The 17,138-nt window shown below is 46.2% G+C and overlaps 2 protein-coding genes across 3 annotated transcripts in view; one reads left to right on the top strand and one right to left on the bottom strand.

Moving 5' to 3' along the window:
• Positions 1 to 68: 68 nt before the first annotated feature.
• On the bottom strand, positions 69 to 11,838 carry DDIAS (DNA damage induced apoptosis suppressor). Of its 2 annotated transcripts, none has more exons than XM_065678804.1 (5): positions 11,585 to 11,838; positions 8,434 to 8,561; positions 7,307 to 7,468; positions 6,022 to 6,139; positions 69 to 3,993 (listed from the first exon to the last, which is right to left on the bottom strand). In XM_065678804.1, the coding sequence occupies exons 2-5, from the start codon at positions 8,544 to 8,546 to the stop codon at positions 1,498 to 1,500; spliced, it is 2,889 nt and encodes a 962-aa protein (XP_065534876.1). In that variant the 5' UTR covers positions 8,547 to 8,561; positions 11,585 to 11,838; the 3' UTR covers positions 69 to 1,497. The 2 variants fall into 2 exon arrangements, with proteins under 2 accessions (XP_065534876.1, XP_065534877.1); XM_065678805.1 differs by having other exon boundaries at positions 11,594 to 11,838.
• Positions 11,839 to 12,064: 226 nt separating this feature from the next.
• The window catches only part of PRCP (prolylcarboxypeptidase), a 30,767-nt gene continuing 25,693 nt past the window's right edge, over positions 12,065 to 17,138 (top strand). The window contains exon 1 of the mRNA XM_065678806.1: positions 12,065 to 12,337. Coding sequence (XP_065534878.1) covers positions 12,224 to 12,337 — 114 coding nt within the window. The 5' untranslated portion in view covers positions 12,065 to 12,223. The remainder of the gene's footprint in view (positions 12,338 to 17,138) is intronic.

Here is a 17,138-nt window from a genome sequence, read left to right as displayed (position 1 = left end):
GTCCTAATTTAAAACCTAGTCTTGATTTATGGCTTTCTATGCGCAGGGAATCAGCCGCAAACCCAGTGTGTGTTTTCAGGAGCTTTATTACCTTCAGAATGAAACATGCTGAGCTTTATTCTTTTTGTGCAAGCTTATAATTACAATCACATCAGCTTGCGCCAGAGCTATCGCTTACCATAGAGTGCAGATGAATTGCCTGCCTAATAGAATCACTCATGCTGGACAAAACATTTCATGTCAAGATGCTGTCAGGTCTATGATGTAGAGGCTCTGGCAGCAGTTCAGTGCTAGCTGCAGCAAGTCTCCGGGTACCACTTGGACCAGCTCTAACCCCCATGATAAAGTGAGTGCTCGTCCAGTTCATCACAAGGGAGTGCTTAAAGAGCCCCTGATGCTGCAGTCTCGTATTATCTGGGAGGCTGTAGTAGAAACAACTAGTTTAATGTTGTATGTGTTTGAGCACTGATGTCTTAAAACCTTTTCAATATTGCTTTTCCCTGTGCTCAGTGATTTGGGTATGAGTAATGCTGTCTTCCCCTTTATTTCTTCAACTTAAACTGTAAGCATACATTTACCATTTCCAGGCAGGCTACATTTCTTCCCTAACAGATTCATCGAGTAGGATTTTATGTGCAATCAATAACATCTTCTGACCAGGCATAGCATTGTAAGCACAGGCATAGGGGTTGGAACTGGATGAGCTTTAAGGTCCCTTCCAACCCAAACCATTGTACAATGACTCTATATGACTCTATGAATTTGAGGCCTGCTTCTGGTCCTCCAAGCCAGCATTTTCAGGCTGATGAGATCCTGTGCCATCAGGTCCCCACATGCTTCTGCAGCACCTTCTTCAACAGCCACAGCTCCAAGATTTCTCTGTTCAGTGATCCCAAATAGAGCTGTTCTGGGTGGAGGATTTGGAAGATGCCAAAGCAAGGAAAAGGAAAGACGGTGTCAGGAATGCACCACTTGACAAAGCCACTCGAACTTGACAAAGCCTCCAGGAAAGATGAGAGCTGCTACCAGCCTCTCAGGATGGTCCTCTCCATCCAGCTCAATGCTGCCAGAGTGGGCTCAAATACCAAGCTCCCATATGGTATTTGATATTCATTGAGGAAACTGTTCCGTGCAGAGTCGTCAGGTGAGAATGTGGAGTGGACACAGATTCCAGGGCTCTTCTCATGATGAAAAGACAACACTGCACACTACAACACTTCACCTGCCTGTACTCGATATAATGACAGCTATTAAATACCCATTTACAAAAGTCTTTATTGCACACTCTAAGTTCATTTACAGTGAAATCGTAATGGCAATTTCTGTTTTCCCCCCCTATCTCTGTGGTAAAAAGATCAGCAAATAAACACAACTCATCTTAGGAAGACATATGCCAATAGGTGTATAAACAATTATTAAATAGTTTTTCTTCTTCTGGCTCCTTCCCAAAAGTTTTATGAATAATTTAAAAGAACACAGCATAAATATATCTTCTTTTTAGTGTTTTGGATTATGGGAAAAAGGGGATTGTGCTTGGAAGAACAACTCCGGAGACCAGCCAGCAGCCCCTCCAGATACCCGCCCTGAGTAACTCGCACTTGAGAGGAGAGTCTTGTCTTCTGAAGGGGAACAAGTTTCATTGAAGAACAAGGCCTTGGTGACACCGGCAGATACAGGAGTTGTTAGAATCCAGGCTGTGTTCCCAGGGTTTAGTCTCTCGTTTTGGAAGCACGCATCATTCTCACTGTTTTTGCTCTCAGAAGCAGGGTTCCTGTCAGTGTACCCACAGCTCACTTGCACGTCAGGAGCCAGCCCAACTGCTTTTAACTGTAAAGATGCAGATGGCTTCAACCTTTTGTTTGCAGGAGAGATCCACTCCTCACAGCTGGCAGGCAGCTGGCTGTTAAGGAACTGCGGTGACACAGAGCTATTACTTTCCTTGTCTTCACTATTACTTGGCCTTTCACGTTTCACTAACCTGCCAGTAAGCTGCTGCAGCAGAGTGTTCTGAAAGGCAGACCTAGATCGCTTGCATTTGGAATGGATCTTCCTGGGATTTGTAGGCGTGAAGAGAGCAACAAAAGAGCTTCTTTCCCCAACAGGCCACAGCTTCTGGAGAGGTTTTGCCATAGGTGTGGACTGTGAATAAGGAACAAAGTCTTGAGCGCTGACTGAATTGCACTGTGCATCGCAAAAGGAGGATGTTACTGGTGTACTGTGCTTCCTAAAAGCAAGAGGGAACCTGTGTTGAGATGAGCTCCATTTTGAAGTGTTACAGGGAACATCTCCAGCACAAAGCACTAATTCAGGAGCTGTAACCTTGTCTGTCAAAGTATCATCTCCCTTTATTAAAGAATTACATGATTTCTTTTCTCTTGCACTTGCATCAAAGAGATCAGCAGAAGCATCATAGCTGCCTTCGGGGAAGATACTGTTCCACAGTGTCTCTCTCCTATTAACACTTTTGAAGGTGTTTTCTGACACTTCTGTCAATGGCTTTAATTCTCTTTCATAAATCCTTCTTGTATTGCTGGGAGTTGCTGCATCGGAATCCCATGTCCCTGTGAGTGTAAGATCTGGTCTTTGTCTTGGTGTAGAAGAAGAGTTTTCTTTATTTTCCCAACCAGCTAAGCAGCTGCCGTGCACAGAACGCACACAGGGAGCTGCCTCACTCCTCTTTAAACAGATTTCTCCACGTTTAGCAGCACAGTGATTAACAAAAGAGCAAGATGACTTTGAAATGTCAGTATCTGCTGCTTTGGACTGCATGTATCTGCTCTCAGAAACAGAAGGCTCTGGTGTAACTGGCAAGGATTGTGACAGAATAGGTAGATGCGGGTTAGGTATAAAGCAAGATTCCTCGTCAGATAAAACACTAGAGGAAGACTCACGTTGTGCCACCTCATCACTCCGAGGATGTGCATGTGACTGAAGACAAGCAAACAATACATTCTCCCAACTATCACGGTCTGCTGGTGGCAAGACCTTCCTGGAGACATTTGCTTCAGGCAAATCAGCAGCTACAAGGGTTTGCCTGAGACATGATCCGTTCAGATTTGCACCCAACCTGCTCCTTTCAGGATGTTTGCCTGCATTCGGGTTGGGTGATGTTATGATGCTTTCGCCTTCTTCTATTCTGGCTAAGAATTCATTCAGGCTTTCTGAGAACGCGAGCTCATCCCACAGCATAGAGTCCATCTGAGACACTCCAGTCACATTTACATGCCTAGAAGCTGAGGCATCTTTCTTGTATAAAAGGGGGTTGTGGGATTTTTCTGGGCAAGAATAATTTCTACCATCAGTCTTTGGGTAAGTGCTTTGTACCCCAGATTCCAAGGGATGTTGTAACAACCTGGAACCGTTTCCATGTGAACACCCAGTCTCTGAAGATGATATTCTCTCTAATTCATCAGTTGCAGAGATACTGTCACTCTGACTAGGCTGTGAACTCAACTCATTATGCTCCTCTTTATCCCCTTCCTTCACAGCAGAGCTGCAAAACGGTGAATCCCAGAGAGTTAGATTGTTGAGGCTCACACTGCAGGATTCTGCAGGGACAGACCTCCCCTCTTGTTCATGCTGTTCACTCACCAGCTTTCCCACTTCCAGAGTGGGAAAGTCTTCCGCTGTTACCCAAGCAACAGATGAAGTCAGACTCAAGGACTCCTGCCAGGACCTTAAAGGACTTTCTCTGCCACTAGACTGAACAGAGCAGGAGTTTCTGCTCAGGCTAGACAAGCTGCTGAGCTCACTGACAGGTTCATCTGCTGCAGCTGCTGATGTGCCAGGTAAATCTGAGCTGTTACTACAGCTCCTGAGTTTTGCTGACTGTAGGAGCCGATGGAAGTAGCTGATAACAGTAAAGCCAGTAACAGCAGCGTTTGGCAGGAAGAGCTGGCAAGCTGTAAGGGTTTTTGTACTTCTATTAATTCTGGAGCAGTTCTGCAAGATGCTGCTGGCAGCAGAATGGCCTCCATCTTCCCTTGCCCAACCCTGGGAGCGGAGGGAAAGACAAAAGTCTTAGTACAGTATTTTGGGATAGAAAAAGAAGGATAAAAAATGACACATCTTTTAAGCCAGGCTTAAATTTAGGCCTAATTTTTGTCAGGATCTGCAGGGAAGAGAATACAAAACAGGCTGTCACACAAAGCAGTACTCCCTGGGAAATAAGCACTGGCAAGGGCTATAAAGAGCATCACAGTGAGAGGTTCTGTGCTTGCTGCAATTACACAGAGTTTTGGAAAACATGGAAAAACAATCAAGAAATCTGAGAATTTCACTGAAAATGTCTTCCTCACTGTAGGGCATTGGGTGTTTCAGGGCTGCCTCCAGTGCAGTGCTGTGCAAATGGCCAGCTGTCTAAGCCCAGTGCTTTTCTTTTACAAGAGCTGGACTTGTTCATCAGCCTGGAGAAGAGAAGGCTCCTTAAGGGGGGACCTTAGAGCAGCGCCAGTGCCTAAAGGGGCTACAAGAAACCTGGAGAGGGGCTTTGGACAAGGGCCTGTAAAGACAGAACAAGGGGAATGGCTTTAACCTGACAGAGGGGAGACTGAGATGAGCTCTTAGGCAGAAGCTCTTCCCTGTGAGGGTGCTGAGGCGCTGGCACAGGGTGCCCAGAGAAGCTGTGGCTGCCCCATCCCTGGCAGTGCTCAAGGCCAGGTTGGACACAGGCGCTTGGAGCAAGCTGCTCTAGTGGAAGGTGTCCCTGCCCGTGGCAGGGGGTTGGAATTGGATGAGCTTTAAGTTCCCTTCCAACCCGAACCAGTCTGGGATTCTATGATCTTCTCAGATTCATTTGGAGAGTAGCATGTCACAGGAGCTTCAGCTGCAATTCTTTATAGAACCTGTTTCTCTCCACACAGAAGAATGTTTTAATCGCATTAAAAGCAAAGGGAATTTTCTAATGTTTTGAGGAGTGGATGAACCCTTTTTCATCTCTTCCTCAAGTTCTGGCAATGCCAGAGGCCAAAATACAGCCATCTTCAAACTCAGCAACCCTCCTATCTCCTGAGTCCAGGCAAAGGTTGAGGCTGAAAGCTCTTAAACAAGGACAATACCTTTCTAGGTAAGTATGTCAGTTGTCACTTTTACCCGGGAGAGTGCAAGCATATGCACAGCTAAACAGAGCTGCCCAGAAATGCCTACAGCCAAAGGAGGAGTAAATGGTCTTTGAATGTGTGTTCAGTCCTTGTGTGTGCAGGAGCAGCCACAAGGCTGTTGATATGCAGGATTATAGTTGTAAAGGCACCAGACCTAGAGACTTAGTGAATGGTTCCAGTTAAATAAAGTTAATCCATGGAGTCCTCCAGCTTCCATTACTTAAGAGGCTGTAAAAACCTCAGCTCAGATATAAACCTCATGATACCTATGGGAAAGGAAAAGCACCTGCCAGGTAGGGGTTTAGTTCAAAGACTTCATAATACGAATGACTCACACAAGCACCACTTGAAGAGAACTTAGAAGACTGTTTCCATGGAAATATTACTAAGAACTAATATTTCAAAGTCTGTTAAACACATAAAAGAGCCACAGAAACCTATGTTGAAGATCTGTACTTTATCAACAGTTGAAAACACGCTCTTGAAATCACAAAACATCAAAATGCTGCAAGGGGATGTGTTTGTCCTTACATTCCAGACACCAGGAAACTAAGCAGCGTGGGAAAGGTAGGGCAGTGCTTGAAAAGACAGTCTGTTTCTTGCTTGAACTGTACATGGTTTTTTACAGACTCCAAGCTGTTACAGGAGCTGGCACTGCTCAGGCTCTCTGAAAAGCAGCCCTGACAAGCTGTCAAGCTGACTACTGCCATTCAAGATCACTTTGGATGTGACTCATTTAAAATAACACAGGAGTCTGGGGGAAGAGGAGCAGAATCCTCCCCATGTCCTAGCCCTAAGTTTTCTCAAACTGCCAAAAGATATTGTACATGATGCTTTAATAACTCAGTCTGCGCCCCAAACTGGCTACAGGCTAATGAAAAAAACTCATTATAAGAGAGTAATAATATGGATTAGAAGTTACCTTCACTCCAAATATAAATCTTTTTCCAATGAAACAGGTTTCCACTGCTTGAACCAACACTGCTTGAGATGCATCTGTGTTTGTTTCTCCTGACAGCTGATTGAAGTCTTGAATATACCTGGAGTAAAAACATATAGAAGTATTGGACCAACAGAGGAAGCCTGACATAGCATTTTAGCTGTAGTATAGGTAGGACACATGCTAAAGAGAAGATACTGTGGTAGCTTAAGCTAACCATGGAATGAAAACAGGAAACCAGAAAGCTATAAAGTGGATTGTTTAGTTAACTTGTGAAATAGAAGAAAGCAAAACAACCACTATGGATAGGTTTAATATACACCTGACTTTCAGGTGTTCCCTGTGTGGCTGTGATTTCCTACCAACACTATGACTGTATATCAACACTATGACTGTACAATGCTGTCAACATGCTGCTACGGCTTACACAGCCCTCCTGCTTGTACCTTTACAGCGGTGTCCGTACTCAGACACACAAATGACTCTGGTTTTCAGAGCTGATAGTAGTGTACCAATGTAGAATGCCTGCCATGTGTATGCTCTTCATGCTGCTAATGTGGGATTTAAAGTGATCACCTCTGACCCAGTGATAACACCAGACACTGGAAAATAACAGAACAGAGAAAGAAGCAGTGGATGGAGCTGAAGATCCTGTCCTAGCAGTTTCACAAATCAGAAAGTCTGAAGCTTATCATGTGGGTGGTTGGGCTCTGAGGACTAACAGAGTTTTCTTAGAAATTCCTCATTTCTAAAGGCTACTCTGGCACACTGAAGTAATATCATTATTGTTTTTAAAATCCAAACTGTGAAAAACCAAATCCAAACCAAAAAACCCCAAGGCTCCATCTTTACCTTAAGATTCCTTTGAAATCTTGAGGGAAAAAATAAGCCTAAATCTCTGGAAAAGCGAACTGACTTCAAAATGTGACAATCGACAAAGGAATCTCAACCATCTCAAAGGCAGAAGGACACAAGAAAGAAGTCCAATCATCTTGTGAAGCTCACTTAGCAGGTAACCAGCTACCTTCAATAGTGAAGGATCTCTTTCACTAATGTAGAAGTAATCCACCTCAAAATGTCAAGATTCCCACATGAATTCAAGCTTCAGCATTTTCTCAAGGTGATGGGTACCAAGGAAATGCTGGAAGGGAGCATTTTAGCAGCTTCTCCCTTTTAGCTCGTCTCTCCACCATCCAGGCTCATCTCTATTTTTTTAGGCTGAAGAAAAAGCAGCAGCTCTATAGATGGAAACAATCCACTTCCTTACCTCTGCAGATTTTCTGCGGTGACCCCAAAGAATTGATCTAAGCAACTTCCAAACACGGTGATGTCAAACAAATCATTAGTGTCAGCAATCTTTAGGGACAATCTGTATCTGTAGCTTGCATCTTTAACTTCACCTGTGCAGCCACATTTTGGACAGTTAAACCTGGCAAAACACGGTAAGAGGATAAAAAAGATTGAACACATGAGCTTATGTTAATCGCTGCTGAGGTAAGAACTTCTCTGCAGCTGTAAGTATTACTACTATAATGTATCAAACATTCCATTACAAACTATATTATTATTTCTTATTCTTTACTCCCTGAGGCATTAATCTTACCACAGGTTGGCTGTATCATGTCAGAAGCCCTTTGGCTTCTTTCACTGATGTATTAAATGCTGGACAACTGTGAAGCTGGAGAGAGACAGTGGGATTTGAATGACCTGTTGGGAAGTGATTTTGAATTCCCCACATCCCCATTTCATTCTGGTTTGGGCTTTTATTTCCTGCAGCTTTAGTGTAATACCTAGATCTAAAAAATCGTCGGGAAACAGCACTGTTATCTTTTACTTCAGCATTTGAAATGACAGAGATTGTTGCTTTACAAAGGCAGCTCCTCCCATTTAGTGCTGACATGTATTGTTCTCCTGTGTGTCACAGATTTCACCTAACAGTGGGATTAAAAAGGACAGTGATCAGAGTTCTGGACACACAGCAAGTGAAAGAGTCATGCAGAACTACCTGATGAATTGCACATCTAGAATGAGAAGAAATACGAAAGAAATTAGGATGTGATTTGGAGGGGCTTTCTGTCAATGCTTTCCAACTGGCAACAGCAGTGGAGAACTGGAAGGACTGCAGGAGATGCACTTGGAAGCTGTCAACAGAAATCATCTAAACTGTGCCTTAATATTGTGTGGCACTGAACACAATAGAACTCTTGATCTGTAACAGCCTCCGAGCTGCTACTGGAATACAAAGATCTGAATAGTGATAAGTAACATAAATATCTGAAATTAGCACTTATTTCTATGATGGCTGGATATACACTGATTTGTTATAACTTGTGCTCAGCTAACAGATATTCCCAAGGCCTCTTACAGTTCATGATCCCCCAAAACAGGACGTACCTCCTAGAATCCAGTATCAGCCTACAAAAGCAGTTTCGACAGGCAGGATAGAAGAAGCAGGAGTTCTGGATGGAAATTACAGAGGCAGCCAAGAGTCCTCTCACACTATTCATGTGCTACAGCATCACCTGAAACAAGTCAAAATGGTTCAAAGACTTCTCTTTTTATGAACTGTTCATATTTACTGCTTTTATTTGGTCTGTTTGAACATTCTGAAAGGCAGCCCTCAGGAAATGATGATCTGTTTGCAATGGTAGCCCAATTGAGGTAACAGATACTATTACCTTTTGTTAATCCTTTAAGAAGAAAGAAAAATAGAAGAGAAGATAGGTAATAAGCAGAAAGCATTCACGATATTTAAACACCTCTGCAAACAAGTCATGCAAATTCCCAGTGGTATTTAGGGAACCTTTACTGGAACCTGAGCACAGCACTGCACCAAATCAGTCTCTAATTTTTTCCTTAATTTAGACCGAAGTCACAACATGGGGTTAAAAACTGAAATTATTCTACACTTGTAATTAACATAGAATCCCAGACTGGTTTGGGTTGAAAAGGGCATGAAGATCACCCAGTTCCAACCCCCGGCCACAGGCAGGGACACCTTCCACTAGAGCAGCTTGCTCCAAGCCCCGTCCAGCCTGGCCTTGAACACTGCCAGGGATGAGGCAGCCACAGCTTCTCTGGGCACCCTGTGCCAGCGCCTCAGCACCCTCACAGGAAGAACTTCTTCATTATATCCAATCTGAATGTCCCCTGTTTAAGTTTTAACCGGTTACCCCTTGTCCTATCACTACAAACCCTAATGAAGAGTCCCTCCCCAGCATCCTTATAAGCTTCAGGTACTGGAAGGCTGCTCTGAGGTTGCCACTCAGCCTTCTCTTCTCCAGGCTGAACAGCCCCAACTTCCTCAGCCTGTCTTCATGCAGGAGGTGCTCCAGTCTCCTGATTATCCTCGTGGCCTCCTCTGGACTTGTTCCAACAGTTCCATGTCCTTTTTATGTTGAGGACACCAGAACTGCACACAATGCTCCAGGTGAGGTCTCACAAGAGCAGAGTAGAGGGGCAGGATCACCTCCTTCGACCTGCTGGTCACGCTCCTCTTGATGCAGCCCAGGATACGGTTGGCAATGATTTTAAAAAGAGAGGATGCCCAGAAAAGATCTCAAAAGGGCTTGCAACAGCAACAATATTCATGCCCTCTGAGCCAAAGGCACAGCTCTACTGTGTTTACCATCAATTTCAACAAAAGAGCTGTATGGATCTGACAAATAAAGGATAAAATAAATGTTTAAATAAATAGGAATTAGTTATTTTTTATTCAATGTTGCTCTTCTGCAGAATTAGCTTGCCTCTATTCTTAGCACACCATCCAAAATATCAAGTTTCAGGAAACATCTCTTATTTTAGAAAGTTGACTTTTTTTTCTCAGCAGATACTAGAAACATGTAGACAAAAATACCCTAAAATATCTCAAACCATAGACTCACAAATTAAAAGACCAAATCGTACTCTGCAGCTGAATTGAAGGAAACCTTAAAAGCCTTTATTTGCAAAAGCTTTTCACAGTTCTCTTGTCATTCCAGACCTCGTGAGATCCCAGCTCCAGTCCTGTGTTCAGCTCTGGGGCTTCCAACATAAGAAGGACGTGGAGCTGTTGGAGCATAGAATCATAGAATAGTTAGGGTTGGAAAGGACCTCAAGATCATCCAGTTCCAACCCCCTGCCACAGGCAGGGACACCTCACACTAAACCATCCCACACAAGGCTCTGTCCAACCTGGCCTTGAACACTGCCAGGGATGGAGCACTCACAACCTCCCTGGGAAACCCATTCCAGTGTCTCACCACCCTCACAGTAAAGAACTTCCTCCTTATATCCAATCTAAACTTCCCCTGTTTAAGTTTTAACCCGTTACCCCTTGTCCTGTCACTGCAGTCCCTGATGAAGAGTCCCTCCCCAGCATCCCTATAGGCCCCCTTCAGATACTGGAAGGCTGCTCTGAGGTCTCCACGCAGCCTTCTCTTCTCCAGGATGAACAGCCCCAACTTCCTCAGCCTGTCTTCATACGGGAGGTGCTCCTGTCCCCTGATCATCCTCGTGGCCCTCCTCTGGACTTGTTCCAGCAGTTCCATGTCCTTTTTATGTTGAGGACACCAGAATGTTGAGCAAATCCAGAGGAGGCCATGGAGATGCTGCGAGCGCTGGAGCAGCTCTGCTCTGGAGCCAGGCTGACAGAGCTGGGCTGGCTCAGCCTGGACAAGAGAAGACTCCTTAAGGGGAGACCTTAGAGCAGCTCCAGTGCCTAAAGGGGCTGCAGGAAACCTGGAGAGGGGCTTTGGACAAGGGCCTGTAGGGACAGGCCAAGGGGAATGGCTTTAACCTGCCCGAGGGGAGACTGAGATGAGCTCTTAGGCAGAAGCTCTTCCCTGTGAGGGTGCTGAGGCGCTGGCACAGGGTGCCCAGAGAAGCTGTGGCTGCCCCATCCCTGGCAGTGCTCAAGGACAGGTTGGACACAGGGGCTTGGAGCAGCCTGCTCTAGTGGAAGGTGTCCCTGGTCGTGGCAGGGGTTTGGGTCTGGATGAGCTTTAAGTTCCCTTCCAACCCAAACCAGTCTGGGGTCCTATGAAGATTGTGGCAGGCAGCCACAGGCTCAGCCCCTCCGTTCAGCTCTCTGGAGCACACATTGCATCTTGCTTCGACCATGTTCCAGTAGTTAAAGGGTGGCTACAAAGAAGACAGCACCCTGCTCTAGTGGAAAGTGTCCTTGATGGTGGCAGGGGTTGGAACTGGGTGAGCTTTGAGATCTCTTCCAACACAAACCATTCCGTGATTCAAGTGCCCTGAGGTCTCACTAAGGTTTCTGTCAGTGCCTGGTGCCCTCTAGTGACTGCGCTGCCTTGAACACTCCCCAAGACAAGCCGAACAAGCCGCACACGAGCCGTCAATCGCTCTCACATCACAATTTTCCCCTCAGCCTTCTCCCACTCCATCCCCGAGACGCCCCCCGCAGCCGACAGCGAGCGGCGAGCCCGGGCACGGTGCCGGGGAACCGGGAGGAGCTCCCCGGCTTCACCCGACTCCCCCCCCGTAAGTGGTGCTGTGAGCTGTGCTCAACACCCCAGAAACCCCCCGGCCGCTCCGGCATTACCGTTCTTACCGACGCGCCTCTTCCAGCGCTGCTATCCTCGACACCGAGCCGAGCCTCCGCCTCCCGGCCGCCGGCCTGCGCTGAGGGGAAGCGGTGAAGCGGTGAAGCGGTGAAGCGCTGTGCTTCGGGCAAGGGAAAGGGCAGCCCCCGCGCCACCTCCCCTCGGTGCCCGGGATCGAGACCCCGAGAGGTGCTACCGAGACCGTGCGGCCCCGGCCCCGGCTCCCGGCCCGGCTCCAACGCGATCCCGACTCCGAAGCGAGCCCCGAACGCGGAAATACCGCCTATCGACGGAATGAATCACGTGCTTCCAGCAGCCAATCGCTGTTTCCTTGCGGGACGCCGCAGCCAACCGCGAAAAGCGCGCGCGAGCTCCCCTCAACTCCGTAACCAATCGAAAAGCCCCGCTCCTTAGTGCCCACCCTCTCCACGTGTGGGTGGATAACCCCGCCCATTGGGGGAGGGCACATAGCGGCCTGGGCGCATGCGTGGCACCGCCTCTCCCCCTGCACTGGGTCCTAGCGCCCGCCGCTTCCCCCTTCCCTCCCGGCCCCGGCTCCGGGCAGCCCCCGGGCGGGGGCAGTGGGGCCGGTATAAAGCCGCGGGGCGGGCGGGCGGTCGTTGCTCATCGTCACGGCCATGCTGCGGCTTTTCCTGCTCCTCGGTGCCTCCGCCGCACTGCCCGCTCCCCGCCACCGCCGGGGCGCTGCGCTGCCGACCCGCACCTACCTTACGCGGTACCTCCCGCAGCAGGTAGGAGCCGCCGCGGTCAGACCGTGCAGTGTCGAGTGTCCCGGCGAAAGGGTAGTGCTGGGCAGGGGTCGTCCCCCTGCACTGGGCACTGGTGAGGCTGCACCTTGAATCCTGTGCTCAGTTCTGGGCCCCTCACTACAAGGGGGACATTGAGGTGCTGGAGTGGGGAGAGAGAAGGGAATGGAGCTGGTGCAGGGCCTGGAGCACAAGTGTGATGGGGAACGGCTGAGGGACCTGGGGGTTCAGTCTGGAGAAGAGAAGGCTCAGGAGGGACCTTATCGCTCCCTGCAACTGCCTGACAGGAGGATGGAGTGAGGTGGGGTTGGTCTCTTCTTCCAAGTAACAAGTGACCGGACAAGAGGAAACGGCCTCAAGCTGCACCAGGGGAGGTTTAGATGGAGCTGAGGAACAATTTCTTCCCCAGAGGGTGCTCAGGCATTGGAAGAGGCTGCCCAGGGCAGGGCTGGAGTCACCGGCTCTGCAAGTGTTCATACACCGTGTAGATGAGGCCCTCAGTGCCATGGGTTAGTGGTGGCCTTGGCGGTGCTGGGGAATGGTTGGACTCGATCATCTTAAAGGTCTTTTCCAACCCAGTTGATTCTATGATCTCTACACCATATACTAGCACTATAGCCTGTTTTTCAGTGCATTCTGCCCAGTGTGTTGGCAGAGAGGGGCCGGGGACCCCAGCTGTACCCTGGTGGCATTTGCTGTGTGATTTCTGTTTGTCCCTTTTAAATAGGGAACAGGTTTCTGTTAACCTGAGTTTTGTTTTCCTGCCTGCTCCAACGTTTCTCTTTGCAACTTGCCGGCAAAGTCCCCAGCTCATGGGCAGATCCACAATGTTGGTTCCAAGTGCTGCTGTGGTCCCTTGAAACCCCACTTATGTACAGGTTTTCATGGAAACAGTCACCAGTTCCTTTGTACATGTTGGGGTGTTTGCATCTTCGCGTGTCCTGAACCTGACTTTTGCATGGGATATGGTGGTTCCTCTCACTGAGAGGTGCAGTGAGGAGAGAGGACACTTGTAGTGTTCTCTGGCTTTGTAGCCTGCAGCTGAATTTCATCCCCTGGTCTATGTATGGGGTGGTGGGAAGGAGAGTGTTTAATTCACAGGCATCTTGGGTGATACAGGGATTGAACATAGAATGGTTTGGGTTGGAAGGGACCTTAAAGCTCATCCAGTTCCAATCCCTTGCTACGGGCAGGGACACCTTCCACTAGAGCAGGGTGCTCCAAGCCCCATCTGACCTGGTGTTGAGCACTGCCAGGGATGGGGCAGCCACAGCTTCTCTGGGCACCCTGTGCCAGCGCCTCAGCACCCTCACAGGGAGGAACTTCTGCCTAAGAGCTCATCTCAGTCTCTCCTCTTTAAATTGTAGAAGGTGAACTTAAGATGCAATGAGCAAAATGGGAAGTCTATGCTTTCAGAGACAAGAGGTATGAAGAAAACAGTTAATCCATGTAAGATTATACTAAATAGCTATGGAATAATTTTAGTGTAAAGGTCCCTGTCATTTGAGATGTGAGAAGTGAAATAATTTCAATGAGAAATCCATCCTGTGGGATTATATTCTCCCTCAGACAGTGTTACTGGTTTGGGAGCACTCCTCTTCCAGTTTTCTATAAATCATGGAATTCCTGTGTCTTGACAGCATCTCTGTCTAATTTCAATCACTCAGGTAGTGACTTGAGATCTGGGTCCCTCCACTAACTCCTCTAATAACCCTGAAGCTTATTCTGGTGACATACTGTAGATACCTTCTGCAGTGCGTGGTCAGTGCTGGCTGGGATGCCAATCCTTTGGTAGTGTTGTAACTCCAAGCCTGACACCTAATTATTCTGCTGTTTCAGTAGTTCCACATTGCTATCATAGTATCAGTGATACTAATTCTGTGCCCTGGTCTGAACCACCCTTTGTCACTGTGTTATCACACCTCTGTCCTCATCCCATCTCTGGGCTGTGGTATCATCTGGTTCGTCTCGGCTATCAGAGATAGCCCTTGTGCCCTCCAGTTGCCAGCAAAGCTGCAGAGCTGCTGTGTACCCAAGATATGTGGATTTTGGGAGGTAGATAAGGGTTGAGACAAGAGTCCTAGTAATATCCTGTTGTAAAGTTGGTGCCACATCTTCCTTCAGTCTCTTCTGTGTTCTCTTCCCCTCATAATTCAAGTAAAATAATGTTGGCTGAAAGTGGCTGCTGCGGAAAAGAGGGGTCTTATTCCCAGGCTTTGAAATCCTTGCTTTCCTCGCCCAAAAACTTACAAGTAGTGTTGAACATGGGGGAAAATGTCTATATCCATGTACTTTTAATTGTATTCATCAAAGACTTGAATGCTGATGGCTGGCACTTGAAAGAAACAGGGTTAGCATAGGAAGCCTAATCACACCAAGGCCATAAGATAGTGTTTTATCAGCAGCTTAACATGCAGAACCGATATAGGTGAACTCTGCAGCCCTTATGAAACATGCACTCAGAGCTGCTGTCAGGGAGCTTGTCATTACATTGTGATTCTGTAGTGGAACTTAACTGCCATGATTAACATGTTAAATAGGGGTGATGATACTCTGCCACCTCTCAGGATTATTGAGGTTTAATTACTTACATTATAGTTGCTTACAACATGAATCATCTGCCTCTGTTCTGTGCTGCCCAGTCCTTCTTCTTAACTAAAGTTGCTGTTTTGATTCTTGTTTCTCCCTTTGGTTTTCATCGTAAGCTGAAATAATTTATATAAAACCATACCATATAAAAATTAGTTTATAATATGGCAAAAAATGCAGTCACAAGAAATGTTTCTTATACCTCTTTACATTAAAATATCTTTAACTAGAGTCTGAATTTTTAATACTTCTACAAAAGAAAACTTGGAGAAGCCTAAGCAGGCTCCTTGCATGAATTCTGTTGCTTTAAAAGTTACCTTCTTTATCACGATTAATTCGTGTTGCACATTGGAGAGCTGAATTTCAGAGGCTGAGAGCATTCACGTGCAATTACAACTTCTAAATGGAGCCTCTTGCCATGAAGTCCTGTAGACCAGTGGTGTTGCTTGAGGGTTTAGCATCAACCTTTACTGGGAAGCAGTGCTATTTAGGTCTGCTTTCCTAAAAATGGGGAAATAACAGGGTGAGAGTTCAGCTCAATGCTCATTTATGTTGAGCTTCATCCTGTTTACCATTTAAAGTCTCGGAGATCCCTGAGGATGGGGCTAAAGTCTGGAATATTGAGAAATAAGTCAAGCAATGCCTGTGTCAGTATGACTAAGATCTTAGCTGTGTACTGGCCTGTGTATGCCTTATTACTTTGGCTTTTGGGTGTGATTTCCCCCTCCTTCAAAGCTGACTGATGCCTTTCAGACCTACTCCTCCAATGGATGAGTGAAACTACCCTAGTGTAAAGATGCCTTAGATATCTGGATTAATAGATGGCCCTTGAGGAGAAACAGGAGAAATTCTACCATCACCCACATCTTTATAACAGGTTGTACTATACTGGGGAAGTTGGTTTCCTTTTCTCATGTACTAGTGTGATTTTTTTGTAGGCAAGATGATTTTCACTTCTGTTTTGATAGGTTGCTTGTGATTTGTGTGTTATTTTCACTTCTGTTTTGATAAGTTGCTTGTGAATTGTGTTTTAAATTGATCTATCCAAAACTGAACTTCACAGAGAGAATCATGTGTAGGTTGTATAGAGCTGCAGGAAGACCACTGCTCTTTGAATGGTTTCTTTGTAGGTAGCCGTGTCCATGACCACAACTCAAAAGTCATTGGAAGGACTTGAGGCATCCAATAGTCATCTACTTCTCTTTGCCCAAATTGAAATAATCTGATACCTTAGTGGGGAAACTGGAGTCAGGTATTTTCTGTTCTTTGGGGAGCCCTGTCTTGCATTTCTGTGTTTGTGTTCCTGCTGCAAAGCACATACTGGCATTACAAAGACCATAGCCTGAGAACTTATCCTCTCAGCACTTAAAGCACCATGATACCTTAAATTTCCTGATATTTGAAGGCTTCTCAGTGCTAAAATCTCCTTTTAGAGAGTCGATCACTCATTTGGATTTGATGGCTGTGTGAGGCTTCATGTATTGGAGGATCCTTCACCCCAGTCGCACTCTGTAAGCACATCACTTGCTCTGAGAACTGCTTTGGCTTTGTCTAAGAACCAATGTAACAAGTGCAAGTTGACTTTTGTTCAGCAAGTTGCTGAGCCTGGTCCTTCCAGCAGGTTGTCTTTGAAACTGCATGCCAATTGTGTCACCATTTGTAGAAGATGGGTTCTGATTGCACTGAATAACTTTCTGCATTTGATACCTGTGTCAGTATTTCCTAAATTCATACGCAAGTCTTTGTGCTCTAAAACACATCTGCGCTTCATATTATGGGTACCTAAAAGGAAGCTCTGTTGAAGCTTCAATGTAATGAAGCTTAAAAAGTAATCAATTTGATCTTTTCTGGCTATATTGGGTGTTTTCAATACCCAATTTTGTGTCACAGACTGAAGTTGTGAGGCATAGAAAATGCCTGAAAGTGCAAAAATTAGAATGTAGGTTTCAAGCCAAGAAAAGAATCTGGGAAGTGCCTCAAAGGATAAGTGAAGATGGATTGATTTCTCTTTCAGATATGGCTTTTTCTATTGTAGAGGAAGGCAGTGAATCTCAGAATTCCCTTGTTCCAACTGAAAATCAGTACTGCATAAGAGAACAGTTTGACTTCAGTCAGGTTGTGAAATGAATGTGCAGAGTAAAGCAAAGTGCCTTGAAGAGACTGGATCACCTTTTTGATAACAATATTGTCTTAATTT

The sequence above is a fragment of the Lathamus discolor genome, chromosome 4 (genome assembly GCF_037157495.1).
Source record: "Lathamus discolor isolate bLatDis1 chromosome 4, bLatDis1.hap1, whole genome shotgun sequence".
NCBI classification, from domain to species: Eukaryota; Metazoa; Chordata; class Aves; order Psittaciformes; family Psittacidae; genus Lathamus; species Lathamus discolor.
Note: the sequence above shows the minus strand (reverse complement) of the source record. Positions and strands in the feature narration are given on the sequence as shown.